At 49.9% G+C, this 22,205-nt stretch overlaps 1 protein-coding gene across 1 annotated transcript; it reads right to left on the minus strand.

Moving 5' to 3' along the window:
* Window positions 1-18,034: 18,034 nt before the first annotated feature.
* Window positions 18,035-20,224, minus strand: LOC106482028 (uncharacterized serine/threonine-protein kinase SBK3-like). The gene is made up of 3 exons (XM_013939539.1): window positions 20,053-20,224; window positions 19,506-19,708; window positions 18,035-18,835 (listed from the first exon to the last, which is right to left on the minus strand). The coding sequence occupies exons 1-3, from the start codon at window positions 20,222-20,224 to the stop codon at window positions 18,035-18,037; spliced, it is 1,176 nt and encodes a 391-aa protein (XP_013794993.1).
* Window positions 20,225-22,205: the final 1,981 nt, after the last annotated feature.

Genomic DNA, 22,205 nt, shown 5'->3' on the forward strand with positions numbered 1-22,205 from the left:
CTTTTGCTGGACTTGCTTCAGTAGATCCATGTCTCCCTTGTACTGGGGAGCCCAGACCTGGACACAGCAGTCCCGATGTGGCCTGACAAGTGCTGAGTAGAGGGGAAGGGTCATCTCACCTGCCAGTGATGCTCCCCCTTATGCAGCCCAGGATGCTGTTGGCCATCTGCCACAAGGGCACATTTGTGGCTCACATTCAGCTTGTCCATCAGGACCCTCAGGTCCTTCTCTGCAAAGCTGTTTTTTCAACCAGTCACCCCCAGTGGGTACTGGTGCATGGGGTTATTCCTCCCCAGGTGCAGGATTTTGCACTTCCCTTGATCAAACTTCATGAAGTTCCTTTCTGCCCATTTCTCCAGCCTGACAAGGTCCTTCTGAATGGCAGAGCAATCCTCTGGTGTATCAGCCACTGTTCCCAATTTTGTATCATCTGCAAACTCACTGAGGGAGCACTCTGTCCTATCGTCCAGGTCATTAATAAAGATGTTAAACAGTATTACACAGAATCACAGAATGGTTGAGGTTGGAAGGGACCTCTGGAGATCATCTAGTCTAACCCCCCTGCTCAAGCAGGGTGACAGTGTAGTCCCCTGAAGTACGCCATTAGTGACTGGCCTACAGCTGGACTTCATGCTGCTAATCCCAGCCCCCTCTGAGCCCTGCAGCTCAGCCAGTTTTCCATTCACCTCGCTGTCCGTTTATCCAGTCTGTACTGCATCAGTCTGCCACTGAGGATGTTACCAGAGACGGTGTAAAAAGCCTTACTAAAGTCAAGGTAGACAACATCCACTGTTCTCCTCTCATGCACTGAGCTAGTGATCTTGTCATAGAAGGCTATCAGGTTGGTTGAACACGATTTCCTCTTCCTATATCCCTGCTGACTACTCTCGATCACCTTCTTGTCCTTAGTATGTTTGAAAATAGCTTCCATGTGGATTTACTCCCTCACCATCCCATGAATCAAGGTGAGGCTGACAGGCCTGTTGTTCCCTGGATCCTCTTGCTTGCCTTTCTTAAAGACAGGAGTGACATTTGCTTTCTTCCAGTCCTCAGGAACCTCCCCTGATTGCCATGACCTTTCAAAGATAATCGAGTGGCCTCACAGTGACATCAGTCAGCTCCCTCAGCACTTGTGGGTGCATCCCATTAGATCCCATAGGCTTGTGCATGTCCAAGTTTTTGAATGTTCCCTGACCTGATCCTCCTTTACCAAGGGTAAGTCTTCCTTGCTCTGGACTTTCCCGCTGGTCTCAGGCACCTGGGATTCCTGAAGGCTGGTCTTACCAGTAAAGACTGAAGCAAAAAAGGCATACAGTACCTCAGCCTTTTCCATGTCCCCTGTCATCAGGTGCCCTATCCCATTCAGCAGTGGGCTCACATTTCCCTGTGTCTTTTGCTGCTGATATACCTATTCTTGCTGCTGAGAAACCACCTTTGAAGGCAGTGTGTCTCTGTTGCCACTGTCTCTACAGGTTCATATTCCGCTGTCTCCAAATCTCCCATCTCCTGTGATGCCATATGTCTGATCTTCATTTGTCTGTATCCCATGTGCTCATATTCCCCTGTCCTTGTATCCCCCTTCCTCATGCCTCCGGCTTTTTGATTCTTTCAGTTTCTTTCAGGAGACAGAAGAACCCCAGGGGAGCACCAGTGATACTGGAGTCCTGCCCCCTTGAGTGACTGTTAGTATGTCAGGATGTCTGGGTGTTCCCTCGCCAACATTAGGGAAGGCACCAGGTTCCTCCCAGATGTGGAGTGAGCTAGATGCAGGTACGATTGGAGTAACCATGGGCTTATAGTTTATTGTGCTGCTCAAGCCTTGGTGATCAGGTGCAGGGCTACTTGACTGGGACCACCAGACAGCCCCAGGCAGAGAATCTGCTTTCCCTATATTCCATTTTTCCCCATTTTCCCTTCCCAAATCTTTATCCTTTACCACCCTCTTCCCCCCTGCCATAGTAAACAGCCCATCCCGGTTAGCCCATTCCTCACTGGTCCTGACTTTGGTAACTTCATGCCCTTATTTATTATTTGTGATATGGCTGCCCTGCTGATTTCCACCCGGGTCAGCAGTGGTAGTAAGTCAGCCTCACCAAACCTGTTCTTTGCCATTGTGCAGAACAAGCTGTGCATTCATTCTCTTGTCCAAGCTGCCTTTAGAGGACCTTGAGCTATGTGCTGCAGCATGAGATCTATCCCTGGAATCCTCTGAGCCCAGGGACTTCAGGGCAGTGAAGCCTGACTCCCTCCCGCATACTCCATGGCATCTTTGCCTTTTCCAGCCCAGCTGCAGCTCAGCTGGGCAGTCTTCAGCTGTGGTCTGCAGCTGCTGAGCAGCACAGACAAAAAACATCTGCACCTAATAAAGGTCCCACTGCAGGTTTCTTCATGTGTCCAAGAGGTATGGAGAGGGTTAACTTTTTAACTTTCAGTCCTTCAGCTCACATTAGAGCAGGTTAGTGGTGTCCCTTCCCATGTCTGCAAGAAACATTAAAAACTAAAAAAAGCCCTAAGAACTGTAGGTATTGAGGCAACACAAAAACAAACCTGACAGTAATGGCAGTTTACAGGGTCCAGATGGAGCAGAGATCTAGGAAGAACAAAGACTGGCAAGTCATGAATAAAAGGTATGCTCTCCTGGCCTGTGAACTCACCAAGCTTTGTCTGAAGGTTGCAGGATGAGGTTTTCAAAGCCCCAGAGCCTCAGCAGGGGTGCATGAGAGCCTTGCTGAGCTCAGGCCTGAAGGGCAGGGCTGAGCTCTGGAGCACACTGGTAGTGCGCTGAGCTCTTGTTGTATTAGCACATTTCTCACATTCATCAACAACTGCACTCCTGTGCCTGGCTTCTCTCCACTAATACTACGTTTTAAAACCTCAGTCTTTCAAGTCTTTTCCATTCCCATTCAACACTTAGAAAAGCCCTCAACTAACAGAGAATTCACCTGCAAAGATTTCCATTCAAAACAAGGCCAGGGCATGAGTGCCAACACTCCCATGCCTGAGCTCTCTGGAAAACAGTAGCAGCAATCCAGATAGAGATATTATTTTATTATGACCCTGCAAATAAGTGTGGGGTAGCATATGGGGTTTTATCAGCTCTTCTTTTCATTGTTCCTGCAGAGAAATACATTGAAAGGCATAGGATGGTCATGCCAGCTGTGAAACCAGGAATGGGTCTTCATTTTGCATTTGTAAGCGGATTTTAGTATTAGAAAGACACCCCCTGGCCTGTTGCTATCAACTCACTGCTGTAAAGGAAGCAAAGACCTCCATTTGGACCTGGAGTTGTGGCCAGGCTTTATCTCCGGTTTGTCTTTATCTCTGGGTTGTCTGGCTCTTTCTTTTTGTAGCCTCATCCCAGCTCTCTCTGATTTTCTCTCCTGAATTTGAGACTATGCCGGTGTCCTAATGTAGTCTGCAAGACTGGGAATCTTATTCTTAGTGATGTAGGATTTCTGCAAAGAAAAAGATGCCCTTCTCAAACAACGCTGCAAATATATGGGGCTGTTTCCCTAACACAGAAACCACAGAGTACGTCTGGCAGGGACACTTAATGGGGGAAAGAGAACCAGAAGTATCACCTCAATATGCCCTCAGGGTGAGGGCAAAGTCTGACCAGGGTTTCACTAAGTGGGAAACCTCTACCTCAGAATGAGGTAGAATAATCATCAGTGAAGCTGCATCAGTGAGGGCAGGTGATTGTCATTTGCTGAGCAGGATCTATTAAATGAATCCTGCTGTAGAGGTTCAGCAGGTCAGACCAAATGATCCTCCTGACCCATTCTGAGCTCAGGTTTTGCTCTGGGCATCTGTGCTCCCTGTCCCACTTGCTGCTTCCCCCACAGTGGACAGCCTAGCAATGGCAAATGAATAACACTGTGTCTTCTCTTGGCCAGAACTGAGAAACTGTTCCTGCGGTTCCTTGGTCTGGTCTAGACCCTTCTGGAAAGAAACGTCAGCCAGAGCTTTGACAAAGAAGTTCCCAGGGTGGAAATTACTTTTTCTTTTTAAAACACAGTCTTACCAAACGTTCTCTCCTCTCTTCAATAGCCTTTCTCTTCATCTCAGCAGTCCCCATATTAAAGGCAAAATCTTTTTGTTGATACAAATTTTTTACCAAAGGTTTCACCTATTATGCAAGGAAAAGAACTGTAGTGCGTATTGGCTTGCAGTGTGAACAGTGGGAATAGCCCTCAACAGCCTTGAAGATATCTAGTGATTGTACTGCCATGCTCAGGACGCTCAGCCCTAAACTCTTCCTTTCCAACAAAGGGAACATGAAACACTTCATCTCCTGACCACTGAAGCCAATGGAAAGAATTCTTCATGCCAGTGTGCTTGGGAGTAGGTCCAAATACTTCAGTTAAGAAGCTGGATTTGCCAAAATATGTTTTCCTATGAACACTGCTCTTACTGATCATGCTAATATAGAGACAGTAAAGAAAAGCTGCTCCAGGAGCCCTCCCCCTCCAGGCTGTTGGGTGGAGCTGGCTCAAGCCATTTGACCAGGAGAGCTCCTGCTCAAGCTCCACTGCAGCTGCATAGGCAAAGGAGGCCTCATTTCAAGGAACGGACCGCGCATTTATGCCCTCACTGTGGTAGGCTGCTGCCTTTGTCCCTCAGTTTCCCCTGGCAATTTCTCCCCCATAGCAATGAGCCGTCAAGAATGAAAACAACAGCTACCTGCCCCACTTTCTGTAGGTAGCAATACTGCTGTGGCCTGGAAACCATCACAACTCGGCTCCCCGCAGTGAGAACAATGCTACTGTTCCGGATGTTTTAAAGTGCCTCAGTACCTGGGCCCTCCACATCTCATCCCTTTCTCTCCTAGCTCGCTGTTCTGCCAGTTCTGGCAATTTAACCCTTCCTCTTTTTCTCTTCTCTTCTTTCTCCTTCTCATTAGTCATGGATGCCTGAAGTTTCTGTAGGTCTCTCATCCTAAACATGGGGTATGTTTCCTATAGGACCACAGAAATGCAATAGCAGCAGTTAGTCTCACTTGCTTTATTATTATTTTCTTTTAATAATGTTCCTCACCCTCTCTTCTCCCCCTTGTCTGGAGGGTTTCTGTCAGCGCTGTTTTGTTCCTAAGTTCTTATGGATGCAAACAGAAAGCCCTTCTGTTATGGCCAATGAACTAACTCATCAATGAGCTAAGGAGAAAACGGCTATCCTTCATAAAAAAACTAAAGGTACCTTTCTGAGATAATGTACAAAAAAAGTTTTTGTGTGTTTCATGAAAATATTGATCTGAACAAGTGATTGTGAAGATACAAAGAAACTTACATTTTTTAAATAGCTGAAACAGACAATTTAATATCAAAATGAGTAAAGAATAAGGGATCTTTTCAGAATCAATATCCATACATTCTTCAGGTACATATTTTTCATACAATATCTCTATGTGATTTTCTACAATTAAAAATGACACAATAATTCAATTTATATCCGGTACCTGTCCTGCCCTTCTATGATCTTCAGAAACAGGGAATGGCATTTGGAGCCTCCCAAAAGGCGTTTCTTTGTGTTCCCTTCCTTCTATGCCTGGACATCGTGGGAGCTCTCTAAAAATACACACCAGGATGAGCTGGTATGAGTGCAGAAGGAGCTTCTTCTCCAGCCTGTGCTCAAAAGGGGTGTGCTTGCTTTTGCAGCAGCAGGTGCTTCCGCAGGAGAATGAGGTCTCTTCACCTGCTTGTCTTCCCATCAACAGAGACAGGGATAACACCACGCTCTAGCACTCAGATGTGGCACCAGGACACAATATTGAGAGCTCAGGACACCCAGCAGGAACTGTGTCAGGTGCACGGACAAGCGCCTGGAGACACCACTATCTCCCTCCTGGCTGATACATTGACTACTGTGAAGCAGTCCCAAGTGCTGTGTATTTGGCGATGGAAAATGGATTGTTAGTGGGGAGCAGTGTCAAGCACAGAAAGCGGTCTAGTGAGAAGAACAATCCCGCCACTCTAGCTACCTCAGGCCCTTCTTCTGTGCTGGCCACAATCACAGGCTGTAGTATAAAAGAAGAGGCTCCCAGGGAACTAAATAAAATGTGAACAAACAGCTGCTCGGCCTCCTCGGGACAGGGTGATCCGCATTTCACTTTCCCCATAAAGCAGCATCCTCCCCAGTGAAGCAAAGAGCTCCTATGTGGTTAACCAGCTCTCAGGCAGCTCCTCCAGGAACAAGCCTGGGGCTTGAACACAGCTCCGGCATGCCCTTGCACTCTCTGGAAGCTCCTAGAGAGCATCTGAACCCTTCCTCTCTCTCACAGAGTGTTCACAGACCCTGAACACTGCTCTCGCCAAACACAGACCAGGCTCCCTGAAATCTAAAGGAAATGAGAGCAGGACTCTCAGCTTCTGGGATAATGACCAGCATTTAGTTACCAGTTAGCAGCTTGGACTAGAGACCTCCTGAGGACCCTTCCAACCTAAGTTATTCTACGATCCTATAAACATCTTACACAAGCACCAGAGCTTGGAGCCATACTAGTCTGTTCCGCTAAGTGTCTCACCTGGTGGGAGGCTCTTTTCCCTTGGTTTTCTCCTCTGCTTCTTCCTTCGTCCCAGCCCTGGCTAGTCTCTGAGGAGAAAGGCTCTCCCGCAAAATGCAGAACTTGTGAAGAAGATGCCCTGCAAGGATGACATGAGAACACCTCTCAGAACAGGAGGTGCAGATCTGCTCTGCCATGATACAAGCTGTTTGAGGCATCGTTGTGATTCCCTGGGACACCTGTTTTCTGGGAGATCTTCAGCCCTTCCTGACACCAGGTCCTGTGCAACCCTTACCGTCCACAGTGCTGCATTATTTCCTCTGGTGTGAGTTTTCTCCTGGTTCAGCTAGTCCGTCCTCTGAACAGCAGCTTTTGGGGGTGGAGTTAGATGTTGCTGCCCGACAAGTCTTTTGGGGGAAGAAATTCTTGGAGCTGTATCTATGTCTTTGTACCTAAATTTGCTCTCATGGCATATTCAACCCAAACCCATCATTTCTATGATGTTCACGAGGGATTAAGGAAGAAGAGCTGGACTTCCCAGCTTCAAAAGAGAAACGAAGTCTTGGCACAGCTTGGCATCCTTTGTACACTTGTCCTCTACGTGATCTTTCTCACCAAATTACAACACACTGATTCCAAGAGACGTGTCAACACCCCCATCTACCACAACTCCCGGCAGAGTTTGTTATTCCCAGTGCTCATGGACTTCCCCAAATTTTGACTCCCTTCTGCACAAACAGACTGCTGAAATGAAAGAGTTAAACTCCAGGGAAAAGAGTGCAGGGGCAAAACCTACCTCAGCACTATCAACCGCAGTTTGTGGTGCCGGGCTCTCCTGGGATCTTGTTCCAAAGTGAGTCCCTTGAGACTTTTGGTGATGGGCAGATAGAGTCATGGAAGGTGCATTCTACTATCCCACACATCCCATGGTAACCTGGGCTCTCAGCACCCACCAGTAACGAAAAAAAGGAAAGCGTTCAAACCTCTATCAGGAATCAGCACTTTCATTTCCTTTCTGGTTACTTTCAGTCTGTAGTTGTGGCTTCTTTTCTTCTTTGGGCTTCGCAAATTCTTCTGGGGGATATTTGTCAGCTGTTTTTTCATGTGCTGTCACAGCCTGGAGCCTGAAAAAAGAAGAAGGCACTAGTCTGCAGAAAGGCAACATCCTCTTTGTGGCCTACATTAGTATTGGGGTCGTTACAATATTTTAAAGTTATGTGAAAGTCCACAGTTTTCAAAAGCAGACAGCACTGCTAAACATGACCTGTGCAAATCCTCGCTTGGTCACACAAGGGCTGCAGAAGCAAATATGCTTACTGTGGAAACAAGTGGACACAGCGAGAATAGATCAGAGAAAAAGAGCTTCTTCTTTCCTTGATATAATTAAATTCTTCATCCATGTGCACTGCAACAATGACAGACACATCCGAGACGACTCCAGGGAAATGAGCTCAGTGCTTACAGAGGCTTTTCTACTGCTCAAAATTTAGCTGCCTCTCAGCAACCTTCTCACCAAGTGCTCTTGCTTTAGCTCTTGTTTTAGCTCCTTGTTGTAACAAGCTGCACAGCATATAAATTCTAATGGCTAATGACATTGCCAGCCTTTCTCAAAGGACAAGAATTAACAGATTCAGAGAGGAGACTGTTGTTTACTCATGAAAGTGTCAACGGAGGCAAACTCAAGGGTAGGCGCATTATGAGCCTGGCTTTCTGGCTGGTGATTTCAGTCAGATTGCTTGCTTTGGCTGCTCCAGAACTGCAAGCAAATGCTTCCGAGGTGGTTTTCTCCCCAAAGTCTTTCATAAGAGCCAAGTGGCTTCATCTGCAGTGTGGAGGAACCCAGCAAGCGGCCCTTTCTTTTCTTTCAGGTCAGGAGGAGAACTAGACTGACACCAAGCCAGTGACACGTCCCCACTCCTGCCACTGCTTTGGCCTTCTTCCTGTCTATGGCAAGGTCCTTCCAGGGCTATCCCTTGCACAGCAAAAGGATTACTGTATACCCCTACAGAGTTTGCATTGCTGCGGATTGTGTGTAGTCCAAGCGGCTTGGCGGGTCATAGCAGGCCACGAGGGCTCAGTTCCGTATTCCTTTGATGGGATTTCAGAACAGCTCTCAAGTAGCCCTGGAAAAATAATATGCTTACAGTAAGAAGAGCATCTACTAGCTTTCCAGACTTATTAAGAGATTCAAGAAATGTTTTGTAAAATTTCATTGTCACTTCTTTCCCTCGTATGTCAAGAATGCTGACGTACTTAAAAATAAAGATGGCATCAAGTCTGCTCTCTAGGGTGCTGGAGAAAACCTTCAGGGTCTCCTGTATGCACATTTGTACCAACTTCCGAGGAATGTTCATGTCCATGGATATTTGAGCATAGTTTAATGGAGCAATTTGTGTAATACCTAGAAAACAACATTTATGGAACAAAGTAATTCACACAACAGTTGAGCAGACTCTAATAAAGGGCCAGCAGCTTCCAGGCAATGTTCTGTATAGAGCTGTGTTGCCTAACCCCTCAGTACAGCTCCTTAAAGGAACTGGTTTCTCCTCAAGTTCAAAGCACTCTATTAACTGATGTGCCAAGTGCACAGCAATGATTTCTTCAAATAGAGATAGGAAGAAAGACTATCAGCAATCTGGTATGGTTACAGTGATGGCAGTAATGGCCAGAAATTACAGTAAATCTGTCCATCAATTTATTTTTGTACCTGCTATCATTTCCATCTCTGGTTCAAGACTCTCTGTAGCTGACTTTGACCCACTTCTCTAGATAAAGGCAGCTATAAGGGCCAGCATGAATGCAGGTATTTTCCTTTACACAGTCTGGTGCTATGTAAGTAAATGGCATTAGCTTCATCTAAATGTCATTGCAATAAAAAGCTCTAGTAAATTGGCATCAGCCAGCACTGAATAAATGAGACCAGCATGAAACCAGTTGTAAAGCAGGTCACCAAGAGAGACTAACTTTGGGCAGCATTAATAAAAACTAGTCCAAATGAAAAGGTCCCTTTGGGGTTGTTTGTCTGTCAAACTGAGGTTGTTTTATTGCATGTACATGCAAGGCGAAATAAAGATTTTAATTGGTCTTCTTACCAGGAACTTTCACTTTTGCATATTTGAGCCCATGGACACATGCAACATTCTTGCACAGCTTGAAAACAGCTCTGTGAACAATCACAGACTCATCTTTTCCAGTGTATAGTTTTCCTTTAAAAGGAAAGAAAGTCCCCAATCCACTTATTCTAACACCCTGAAAATAGAAAAAGATAGAAGGATTATTAATAAGCATTTCTTAGCTGGAAAACCTGAGCGAGGTTTTGTCAGAACACGGGGATGGTACTTTGTGCCCTGCCCACTTTATGGGGCACTTAGGAATGCTCAGAAGACCCACATATTCTGGACATTTTATCTTCCTTTCCTTTACTCTCTAAGAAAATATTTGGTGAAGTAAAACAGCAGATGAATCTATCCCACCCCTCAGCTAGATAACATCCAAAGTGTGTGGAACAAGTGGAATAAACCCAGGAAATGTCTTGGACTGTCTGTTGGCTTGCTCCACTCTGGGAGTGAGTAACAGAGAAGCCCCAGCAAGTGCTGAATACTTTTGCATGCTGGAGCTGGAGTTTACTATTTCTCTAAATTTATAGAGAAGCTGGTCTGTGGCACATTTGTAAATCACTGTGGACTTCTGGGATGATTTTCTTCTGTTTTAAAAGAAAGGGAAGGATAAGTGCACTTGATGACAAAGGGGTATCAGGATTACTGAAGCCATACTGGGGCAAAGAGAGGGAGAGGATGCCATCTCACCTTGTTCAGTGCCAGCTGCTGTCTAATGTACTGAAAAACTGCATCCCAAATATAAGTGATCTCTAGAAAGTGAGGGGAAGAGATGTCAAGCTCAACTTCAGCAGGCTTCCAACCATTTTGCTATACAGTCATCCACTACACTCCCACTGGAGCTGCTCCAGCTCTTGCACTCAGCTGGGAGCTCAGGTTGGGCAACCCCACTGTAAGGAAAGCATTAACCCACCTGCCAGGGACTTCTGGGTGCCCCAAGAAGGCAGAGATAGGAGCAGGACCCAGGAGCCCTGGCTGCCAGATTTACACTGTAGCTTTTGAGACAGTCAGCCTGGGCTCTCATTGCAACCACCAGCCCTGTCCAGCCATCCCCCAAGGACCCCCGGGTTTCCATGGCTATTTCTGTCATCAACATTCTCTGCAACAACACTCATGAAATAGCTCCTGAAGGCCTTACCGAAGGAAATGAGATTTTTGAGACCTGGATACATGTCTTTGTCATGCCTCTTGAGGTCAGTGTGCTGGACTTCCGTCTTCATTTCCCCTGCTCTTGGTTAGCACTGGGACTAGAGGGTGGAAAGTGTCTTTTTCCCAATTAAGAAATTCCTCTCCAGCCTCTTCCTCCTCCTGGCTGCACTTGCCCAGGTTCCGGTACTGTCCCACCACCTCCCTTCACCTCCTTCCTCTCACTGCAGAGCAGCTCCTAAAGAGAAAAGGGGAGGCAAGAACAGCAGGTAGCACCTAGGATTAGCCTTGCAGAGAAGTGTGGGGAGAACCCGGGGTGATGTGGGGAGAGGGAATTGCCATTGTGATGTGGGAGAGTCCTGTTGTGACCTTAGCGTGTGTCACAGAGGGGTGCAGGGCCCCACCTCATCCATCCCACCCCGGCCAGGTTTGCCACAAAATGGGCAGGGGGGCTGCAAGGGAGCATCATAGGGAGTTGCCCCCACCACACTGCTCACTTCCCAGGGAGAGATTTTCCTCTTACCCTGAAAACCTTTGCCCGATTCCACCACAGTTCCTGCCAAAGGATTTAAGGCAAATCCATGACAGATGTCTGCAAATGATACCACAGCCTGTAAAAACTCTGATATAGGATATCAGAAAATTCACTTTTTTTTTACCTTCTGCACTGAAACATTTCTGCTTGAGAGAACACTTGCTGGAATGCTGTGTTTTTGTTTTTTGTTGTTTTTTTTTAAGATACCATCAAAGCCACAGCCTACATCATGTAGAATGAAACAGAACAAAGTGTATGCAGAGGTTATTATTAGAAAGTGAGCACCAATTTTTATGATGAGTCACTTGTTTTCTAGAGGATATGACTCTCTTGCAAGCCCACAACACTCCCAGCACCATCAGGCCTCATGGCTTCCTGTGAGAGACCTTTAAAGCCTGACAAAACAGTGATGGAGATCTGAGCCATGCACATCAATAGTGCAAGCACATAACATATCTGGTGACTTGCAGCCCTTTCCAAGGAAACACAGCCATGAAACAGAGGAATCAATCCAGTTCAAACTAGGAAAAAGCTTGGTAAGTGCTGATTACTTATTAAGATCTTGCATGGAGGTAGAGACAAGACAATTGTACCTGGTGGGCAATGCAGCTCTGTGATTACTGACCTTTGCAATTCTTTGCCCCTTTACTATACAAAATGACTAGAAGAGGAAGAGGTGTTAAGCAAAAATGTAGATCCTTCTTTGAGCATATCTAGGCAAATCATATTCTTTGGAGGAATCTATATAAAACAGAAGCAAAACCTCCCTTTAAAAAACAGGCTGAACAGACAGTGCCTTTATCCAATTTCCCCCTTGAGTGATTAAAAAAAAAATCCATTCCTGATTTTCATTGAGAATATGGAGGTACTTCACTTTAAACTCAGAATAGACCCTCACCCCCAGGGGCGGATGGAGGTCTACCTGTGCACTGTGGTGATGTGATCTCCTTGGAGGAGCCCACATTTTCAGGCAGGCTTAGACCACCCTAAGCACAAACAGCAGAAGGATCCAGGAAAGGCAGTGGAAGGTGCTTCCCATTGGCTCCTCATCAGCCTTATAGCAGCAACAACTAATCCCACTGAGAAATATCCTTTGGAGGCTTGTGTCCATGGCCTGGAGAGGCTGAAGCAGTGTCCTCCTTGAGTAAGCAAAGCCACAGCTAAACCATGATGTTCTCCACCTCCACCCCTCCTGCTGCACCTGGGCTGCCCTGCAAAAGTCCTGTAAAGTCCATAGAGATATTTTATAATCCTGTGTTATCTCATTTCTTCCAAAAAGCACTCTGCTCTTTTCTTGGTGCCTCCAGAGCTACTCTGTGTCCTCTGGGGTTCTCATGGCACCTCAGGGGCTGTTTCAGCATCTTAAACACTGTCAGGATCTCCCCAACTTTCCTAGGCTCTCTGTTTCTGAGGGGTTTGGGGGAAGTTTCCAGGACTTCAGTTGTTTCTCTCTAGATTGTGAGCAGTCCTTAGGGCTTTTCCCAGTGTCTCTGTGACGGGAGTCGGGAAAGTGGACCATGTCACTAAGCCAGCAGTGTCTGCTAGTTTGCAAGGAGCCTAGACCGAAGGCTTGGGATCAAACTGCTGCTCTACCTCGATGGATGCTAAGAAATGGTAACGCCAACAGACCTGGTCTGTCAGTCAGGCATTTAAGCAGCATTGTGTCCAGATTTCTGCAGTCTGTTCTCATTGCAAACTGTTCATCTTCATCTGCCTCTCACAGGCCCAGGTAAAATGTGAAGTGCTGCATCACTTTCAGACCAGGGCAGGTCATGCAAATTTTTTACCCTTTCAGTGAAGTCACTGAAGCACTGTTTCTGTCATCCTCATCATTGACATCTTCATCCTCACCACCTGCTGCATTGGAGAGAACGCACAAACAAGGCTGCTTGCCTGACACCTGTCCCTGCTCTTCCCAGCCAGTCATTGGGGAGAGTTTTTTGCCTTTCCCTTTTCTCTCTCCTTTGTTTTCTTTTTTTTTTTCCTCCTCAAGTAACTTTCAACATCAGAGTTGACGTATGCACTATCGACCCTGTTAATTTTTATTAGCGTGTAAGGCTGTCTTGGTATCCTTTGTGCAATGCATATGAAGTTAGGCATGGAAAAGGCACCCCTGGTGACTTCTGTGAGAGAGACAAACTGTGAGGCAGCTTGCCTCCAGCTGTCTGTCTTCAAGCCGTCATTGCTTCTCATGAACCACTGCCAAGAGTGCCTGTAGGGAAAACATTTCTGTAACAACTCTTGCAGCCACCATGTCCCCTGCAATTGTATCCCTGCTGTTCTTCTCCCAGCCAGAGGTTCATTCAAGTTCATCCTAAAAGAGGAATTAGGAATAATCTTGTGCCTTATGTGAATAGGAGAATTGCAGCAGGATGTGCCACAATCTGCAACAGCACAGTGTAAATCAAGACCTACACATGAAAACCGTGACATCACATCAGTGGAAAGCCAGTGTAAGTGGCGACATTCGTGCCCAGAGGAGATGCAGACCAGGCACTCAACTTGGTCCTGTGTCCAAGCCCTGTACCTTGGCCTGTCAAACTGAGGCAGAGTAGGATTGCCTGTGCAAAGCCCTCTTTGACAGAGCAAGTAAGTTAAGCCTCAAAAGTCCTCTAACTTGTTGCATGCAAACTGGCTCCTTGACAGTCCTGTCTGGGAAGGAGGATGATAGAGGGATATGATACTGCTTCTGCTTCACACCTCTGCAACCGTCAGACAGTGTCGCCTCTGGGACATCTAAACAGGGCCCTTTGAGTTTTTAATGTGTCCATTGAATAGACCTGACTGTAACACATTTGATCAGATGTATGCATGTACACATTAATTCTGGACATCTCAGTGCACTGTTTTGCCAGTCACTGACCTCCTAGTTTAGCACCGCATCCCCTGGAGTTACATGGTCCCCCTTACCATGACACTGGAGGCTGGAGATGGGAGCATTTGCCTGGTGCCCATTAAGGAGTAGCCAAATCCAGCAGACTTTGATGTGCAAGAGGTTTCTCCCATCCTAGTCTGACAGAGGCAGCTGCTGCTGTTCCCATTTGCAGATCCAACTGTTCAACCTAATAACTGATATGATTCCCAAGTGGTGGTGTTATTGCAAGATTGCACTCCACAAAATGTCCCCAACACTCTCCTCAAATTATCAGTGAAGCCTGGTTGTCTCTCACATGACTCCCTCTTAAGCATCTGTGAAATCCAGCCATTCCTCACGGTGTTCAGCTGGCTACAACCAAATGTGCCGCTGCGCAGCACAGCTGGATCAGTCTGCTGAGCTTTACTGAAACAGCTGTCATGAGCCTTTGGAAAGCCCTAGAGCTAAAGCTATATCTCCTGCATGCATTAACACGCTGTGCGCTCACCAAGGCTGTGCATCCTGTTTGCACAGTGTCTGCATGTGGCAGGAGCTTCCCAAACAAGAGTGGCCAGGCAGAACAAGTAGAAGGAGATCATGCTGTCCTTGGGCAGCCTCTAGGGCTGGGCAGCCCAGTGGGCTAAGGATCAGGCAGCTTACAGCCAGAGGGTCAAAGAGAAAAGCATGGCCAGCCCTGCTGCTCCCCACGGACAGTTCTGCTTGACAGACACAGTACCAGCCCTCTTCACTCTGCATGGTTTCACCATCAGCATTGCATTTTGTCTCCTTTTGGCTGCAGCCACAAGCAGCTCCTGGGCATGTTCTGTGGTTGGGCAGCTGAGACACCTTTCCCAGTGGGCAGCCTGGACATGTCCAACCTGACCTGGAGGCTGGAAGTGTTCAGCTGGCTTCCAGGGGAGATAGTTTCATTTCCTAACACAGTTATAGCTGCGGTGGTGGTGCGTGGACAGTTTCCAACCCTAATCTAAGAGACAGCAGAGTACAGGCAAAGTACTGGCCTCTTGCTCCAGCCTCAGTCCTACAGTGCCCCGCAGCGAGTTGGGAGCAGAGAGCCACAGGAGGGTGCACAGGACCACGTTCGGCTCCAGCAGCCTGCAGCTTACTTGAGCCAGGAGTCGTGTGCTGGGGTAGGATTTCACTGCTGTAACTCTAGACGTCTAAACCCCCTGGAGGCATCCAGGAGCTTTCTGTACTAGAGGGGAAGAGACAGTCACTTCACAGGGGATTCTGCAACAAGTAGCTGAATTCTTCCCGTGGCCTGTGTTTTCATTCGAAGTGGAGCCTAGGGTGACAGAAGTTTTCCTGAGCAAGAATTGCTCGTATAGCTTACAGTGCAGCCTCTCTGGCACAGCACCTGTGAGCTTGCAACGGTGCTTTCTTTAAATGAATTAATGCATTAGATAATTCATATTAGCAACAAACAGTTCATAAAAGTATTTTGTAGCACAAATACTGATCTACTGAAGTAACCTTCTAGTTGTCCATGTGAATGTGAGCCCAAAGAAAAATGATCTTCATGAGGAAATGACCTGCTGTGCTTAACTCACAGCAAGCAAGCTCGTTTCTCCAGCCTTGGCAAGTTTTCTGAGGAACATGGGATCTGCCACCCCTGGAAGCGGGGTACAATGCCAGCAAGCTCAGCATAACAGTCTCTGGGTCCAGAGTCCTTGGGCTCCCACACTGTGATTTATCAGAACTTATTTGAAGCAACTAAAGATTAAAAAATGCCCGCATACATTTGAGACACTGACGTTAGGCATTCAGAATGCCTCCTGACTGCCAGAGACCTCATCCACAGTCCATGCCCTCTACCTGTCCCCTTCTTTCCTCTCTCCTCTCAGGGATGGTGTCCCAGTCTGGCAATCTCTTTTGGCCCCTGTTCAGCAATCCCTCCCACTACCTGAGCCATGGACTGTGAGGTGTGAGCAGGGCTGAAGCCCTTCCTAGGGTTACACTTTGCTCTACCTACCCTGAGGAGAAGAGATGCAGAAAAGCACATGTGCAGGGGACTGTGAAGACTTGCAGTATGAAGACAAGATGACAAGATCCTTTTAATACTTGCTCTGCAAGCTTTATACCTAGACAGGATTTAGAGCTAGAACAGCAGGTTCACATGGAAGCACAGATGGGATGCAGTTACAAAAAGACAAAACTACAGAAAACTTTATTAAGCTTCAGCATCTTGGCTAATTTCCACCTCTCCTTCTACTTTGCAAGAGATGGATCAGGCCTGCCTATGGTAGAGGGCAGCATCTCCCTGCCTTTTCGGGACCCCCAGACAGAGATGGGCACATGGTCCCCAGGCACAGCACCTGTGAGTGTGGAGGGGGCACCCACTGAGGCCCCAGGAGCCCAGAGGTGCAAACTGCTTGGAGGAGTGCAGGAGAGCCCAAAGAGGTGCACCCCAGGACACAGGCAGAGTTGTGCCTGCACACTGCATTATGCCAAGGTTAGGTGTCAATGCTTGCCTCTGGCTGGGATGAGGCAGTCTGCAGGGTGAAAAACGTACCTTCCCAAGCCCTGTAGGTCTCAATGTCTGGACAGCATCTGTCACACCCCCCTTTTGCCCAAGGTAGATAATAACTCAGACTTCACTGTTTGCCATTTCCAAGTATTTGCAGGACAGTGGGATTCTGGACTTGTACTTGTCCTGGTTCAAAGGTCCTTCCAGCCTCTGAGTGTGATGAAGTGAAAAGCCAGCAAGGAGCTTGAGGCCACCTGGTCCTGCTGCCCTCCCCAAAAGTCCAGTGTGTTTTGGCAGGAGTTTGTCCAACCTCCAAACTAGGAGCTCGCCCCAGAAGCTCCATTGCAGTGCAAACTGCCCAGTTAGTTTCACCACTTAAGCACATGATTTCTGTCCCGCTCGTGCTGGAGATGGAGAATGTTTGTAGTCTTTTCAGCTTCTGATGTCTATTTTCATGTTTCCCCTCTGTCTCCTTCGTACCCAGAACCATCTCAATTTGCTCTTGCTGTCTCTCTTCACTGTTTTACATTACTGACCCACATCCAGGTCACTGTGTGTTCTGGAAGGGTTTTTTTTTGTTTGGTTGTGTTTTTTATTGTGCAGAACCACCTCTGGCTGGTCCTTCCCCACTTGTAATTGCGCCAGTTATCCTGCCCACTGCAGATGCTTGCACTGCCCAGGCAGAGCTCAATCCCAGGTTTATCCAGTTTGCCCTTCAGTACTAGAGAACCACTAAGCCTATGCCTTGAGGGTTTGCATTTATTTCCTCAGTTCATTAACCCCAAGCAGGTTGTTTAACGTCTTTCTTAATTACAGCAGCCAGTATAATGATAACAACTTCTTTTCATGTAAGATGCAGGAAAGGAGTTCAGGTTAGACAGAATTCTAAATACCTTTGTGAGTTACTGAACAGTTTTACCATCCACATTAGGAAGATCCTATATCAGCCTTAATGTGTTTTGTTTCTAAGTGATTGCTTTCCTCCTAACTGTTCATTGTCCTGCTGGTTGTTTTTGCCTCGGGGTTCCCTGGTCAACCTTTTGCATTTTAGAGCCTTTACCTGCACTCATTGCTTAGGTGGAGTTTTGTCTCTGGTTGTCACTATCATTCATTTTCAGGATAAGAGGTCTTGAGTCACGGGGTTAGGGTACCTGACCCTCTCCAGAGGCTTCTTTAGACATTGCTTCTCTTCCTATGTTTGTAGCACATTTCTAGCCTGGCCTGCTGCCCATGAGCCCTTATCCTGCAAGACTCCCCTCCCTGTCCCTCATGCTCTCTCCCTTCTCAGGCCCAGGACATTGTACAGGGAATAGGTTTCCACCCCAGCCCATCAGAAGACCTTGGCCCAGACGTCTGGAGAGCACCCGCTCCCAGCCTAGGGGAGGAAGAGAGATGCTGGCTAGTGGCACAGGGCCAGAGCATTAGCAGGGGTTGTGGGAACCCCATTCTCTCCGCTCTGGCTGCTGTTGCCCTGCTCCCTCCTGCTGGCAGTCTCCTGTCCTTCCAGCTCGGCCCCACATGCCCCCTGGGCAGTGGGCTGGCTCCCCTCTGAGCTGCTGGCTGAGGCACAGCCCTGGGCAAGGGGGGACTGGGAACTGCTTGATGCCAGTTCCTGTCTGTCATGGTTCGCAGGCTGAGCTCTGGTGCTCTCCGAACCCTGGCTCTGGGCCATCACCCATGGCAGGGACAGGTATTTCTGCACCTCAATGGCTGGGCTCCGGCGGTCAGGGTCGAGCGTGAGCAGGCGCCGGAACATCTCTTGCGCCCCAGAGCTGAAGGTCTGCCAGGATGATGGCACCCCCCACCCCACTGCACTGTCCTGCCAGGTGCTGAAGTCCTCGAACTGCGGGTCGGAGCTGACAGCCACAGCCCAGGGGAAGCAGCCTGTGCAGAGACAGAAGAGCAGCACGGCGAAAGCCCACACATCCAGGCTGGAGTCCAGCTCCAGCGTGTCGGAGCCCTGAAGCAGGCAGAGCTCTGGTGCAGCGTAGGGCAGCGTGCCTGACATGGCAAAGACCGCAGAGCCCTGCAGGCGCGTGAGCCCAAAGTCACCCAGCTTCACCCGGCGGCACTCACTATCGAAGAGCAGCACGTTGTCCAGCTTCACGTCCCGGTGCACCAGGGCCCGGCTGTGCATGAAATCCAGTGCCTCGGCCACCTGGGATGCACAGCGCTTCACCAGCACCTCCGGAAGGCCCTCCTGCATGGAGGAGTGACACTGTCACCTGCTGCACAGCCTGATCCCAGGACAGCCTGCTGCAGAGCAGCCCTGCTGTCCACACCACCTCCAGGACCTCCTGCCCACGGTGCCCTGGGTGCTGGTGCCACCACACCCAGCAGAGCCATACCACACTGGTATTGCACCCAACATTCTGCCTGGCATCTCCTACACATGCTTCATCCATCAGTTGCCCAAGGCCACATTCCTGCACTGCAAGGAGTCTCCCCAAACACACTGTGAGTGTGCACCACTGCAAAAGGTCTCCCCGCACACAGTGTAAGCGTGCACCTGCTGCAAAGGGTCTCCCCACAGAGAATGAGTGTGCATCCCACTGCAAAGGATCTCCCCATACAAAGAGTGAACATGTACCCAACTGCAAAAGGTGTCACCACACAGTATCACTCCACCCACTGCAAAATTTCACCACATACAGAGGCATGCACATAGACACACGCTCACTGCAAGCATAACCTGCTGCAAGGATTTCTCTGCTCACACAGTGTCACTACCCTTCCTGCAAAGCTGTCCCTGCACCCCCTCCCCACACCCTGCTGCATATCCCCACACTTCATGGCTCTCACCCCTCTTTTAACCCCCAGCTGGCCCTTCGTGTCCTAGACCCACAGCAGAGCCCCACAGCAGCACATACCCCTGGGTTGAGGAGGGCACACAGGTCCCCAGCAGGAGCAAGTTCCTGCCCAAAGGCAAAGTGTGTGGCACTCTCAAAGGCGATGGGCAGGGCACGGATGCAAGCGTCATGGCCAGAGAGGCACAAGGTGATGCAGTACTCCCGCAGGAATGCCTGCCGTTCCGTCTGTGCCTTTGCCATCAGCTTGAGGACCACTGGTGAGCCTGAGAAAGGGGACAGGTCAGCCCCATAGGGGTGGAAAGGGGGGGAGATGGGGCAGAGTTTGGGTTGGGTCAGCATGGGAAGCACTGGGCACAGATGGGGCAGGATCTGTCACAGACAGGATCTGGTACTGAAGAGGTTGGGCAGAGATGGGGATGGATGAGCTGGAAAGGGCAGGCTGGCATGGACTTTGTTGGGCAGAGATGGGGCTTGGCACCTGCAGGGCTGGCTCAGTTGTGTGTACAGGCATGGATGGGGCTGGGCACAGACACAGCTGCACACATCTGTGCACAGCTGGAGCAGGTCCCCCAGCAGCAGGCTCTCCCTGCCTCCCAGAGCCCCTCACCTCCATCCCGGGGCTCTGTGAGCACCACACGGCCATAGGACCCACTGCCCAACTCCTCCAGCACGTCATACTGTTCCTCCAGCTCCTGCAGCGGCATCTCCTGTCCCGTCCGTGCCATCAGCTGCTCCAGGAACGCCTCGTTGTCCTCCCCGTCCTCTTCTGATGCCTCCATGTGCCCTGCGGCCACCCAAGTACCCTATCAGATTCCTGGCTGCCTCTCAGGGCTGTCTCAGGGATCTCGGCTGCACTCAGCCCTGAGTGGGTCTCGGCTGCCTGAAGAGGCCAGGCCGGCCCTGGACAGCTGTCTGCCCCACTCCCAGGCTGCAGGACGTCCTTGAAGGGTAACAGCAGTACCTGCCATGGCTATCCCAGCCTAGGACAGCCCATTCTAGTGAAGCCTGACCAGCCTGGTCCAATCCAACCCTGTCCCACCCAGTCTAGCCTGGTTCAATCCAGCCCAGTCCAACCCTGTAGACCAGTCCAGCCCAGCTCAGTCCAGTCCAGCCCAGCTCAGTCCAGTCCAGCCCTTTCCTACCCAGTCTAGCCTGGCTCAATCCAGCCCAGTCCAGCCCAGTTCAATCCAGTCCAGCCCAGCCCAGCCCAATCCAGTCCAGTGCAGTCCAGTGCAGTCCAGACCAGTCAAATCTAGCCCAAGCCCAGTCTAGTGAAGCCCAGGCCAACCTGTCCAAATCAGCCCAGTCCAACCCAGTCTAGCCCAGTCCAACCTAGCCCAAACCAATCCATGCCATCTCAATCCAGCCAGCCTAGTGCAGCCCAGTCTAGTCCAACCCAGTCCAGCCCAGCCAAGCCCAGTCCCTCCCAGTGCATCCCAGTACACAGAGGTCATGGCTGACTCTGTCCCACCCCACATTGCCCCATGGCAGGAGTTGGGGCTGGCTCTGTCCCACCCCACACTGTCCCCATGGCAAGGGTTGCGGCTGGCTCTGTCCCACCCCACACTGTCCCCATGGCAAGGGTTGCGGCTGGCTCTGTCCCACCCCACATGGTTCCAAAGCTGGCTCTGCCCTTTGCCGTATCCCAGCTCTTTGCTCGTCCATTCCCAGCTGTGAAACAGGACCCAGGACCCTTCTGCCATCCTGCCAGTGCTGCCAGCTGCAGCCACCTGCACAGCTGCAGTAGCGTCACTGCCAGCACCGGCTCCTCCGGGCGCACATGACCAGGACCACCAGTGCCCGCTGGACCCATGGGCCATCATGGAGCACCGGGGCTATGGCCCGTCCCCCTGTGCGCTGCTGGGGGGCTGAGCAGAGAGGGTCCTGCCGTGCCCAAAAGCTGCAAGCAAGAGGCTGGGGACCCGCGCGTGTCCATCCAGGGTGCCCAGATGGATAGGACAGACGGCCAGGCAGGCATTGCAGCAGGGATACAGGGGTGCGTGGGGACAGCCAAGCAGCTAGGCAGTTGGGAGAGCTGCATGCCTCACCTGTGTCCCTGTGCTGGGCCTTGTGCTGTGCCCCGGTGCCGCCAGCACAGCCAGGTGCACGCAGGGCACTGCTCCGCGTCCCTGGCCCCCGCAGCCTTCCTGGGCACCGGGAGCTGTGACTCAGACTTTCCTGCGCTCTCCGTGGCCTCCGTCCCCAGGGCAGTGCCGGCCCGCGCTAATCTCTCCCGCTCGCTCGCAGGGAACATGTGTCAGGCGCAATTCATGCCGACTTCCAAACATAGGCAGGAGGCAGGCGCTGGACAGTCCCCGGCATCGCCCGGGCTGCTCAGGGCGGCCAGGGGGATGCATGGGCCACCCCGCCAGCCCCCGTCTTGGCAGGGGCTGCCAGCACGGCCAGATGGACACACAGCACAGAGCATGGCCTAGGAGCCTGGCGTCGGCGCGTGAAAGGGCACAGAGAGAAGGACAGCATGGAGTGCTGCACCAGGACAGACAGACAGCGCAGAGCGTGGCATGGGGGACCAGACAGAGCACCACGTGAGGGGACAGACAGACAGGCTGGAGCGAGGCATGGAGCACAAGCAGACCATGGCATGTGAGCACAGACAAACAGCATGGGGCATGGCATGGGGAAACAGCACTGTGCATTGGGCGAATGGACAGACAGCACTGTGAGCAAGGATGGACAGACACACAGCCTGGAGCATGGCACAGGGGGACAGACAGATCATGGTGCATGGGCTGATGGATG

This window comes from Apteryx mantelli, chromosome 34 (assembly GCF_036417845.1).
Source record: "Apteryx mantelli isolate bAptMan1 chromosome 34, bAptMan1.hap1, whole genome shotgun sequence".
Lineage (NCBI taxonomy): Eukaryota > Metazoa > Chordata > Aves > Apterygiformes > Apterygidae > Apteryx > Apteryx mantelli.

Excerpts from the sequence above, each read along its gene's own strand:
- LOC106482028 (XM_013939539.1), bottom strand. The coding sequence starts at position 20,224 with ATGGAGGCATCAGAAGAGGACGGGGAGGACAACGAGGCGTTCCTGGAG. Across the intron at positions 19,709-20,052 it reads CACAGAGCCCCGGGATGGAG|GCTCACCAGTGGTCCTCAAG; the intron begins GTGAGGGGCTCT and ends CCCCTTTCTCAG. Across the intron at positions 18,836-19,505 it reads GTGCCCTCCTCAACCCAGGG|GAGGGCCTTCCGGAGGTGCT; the intron begins GTATGTGCTGCT and ends TCCTCCATGCAG.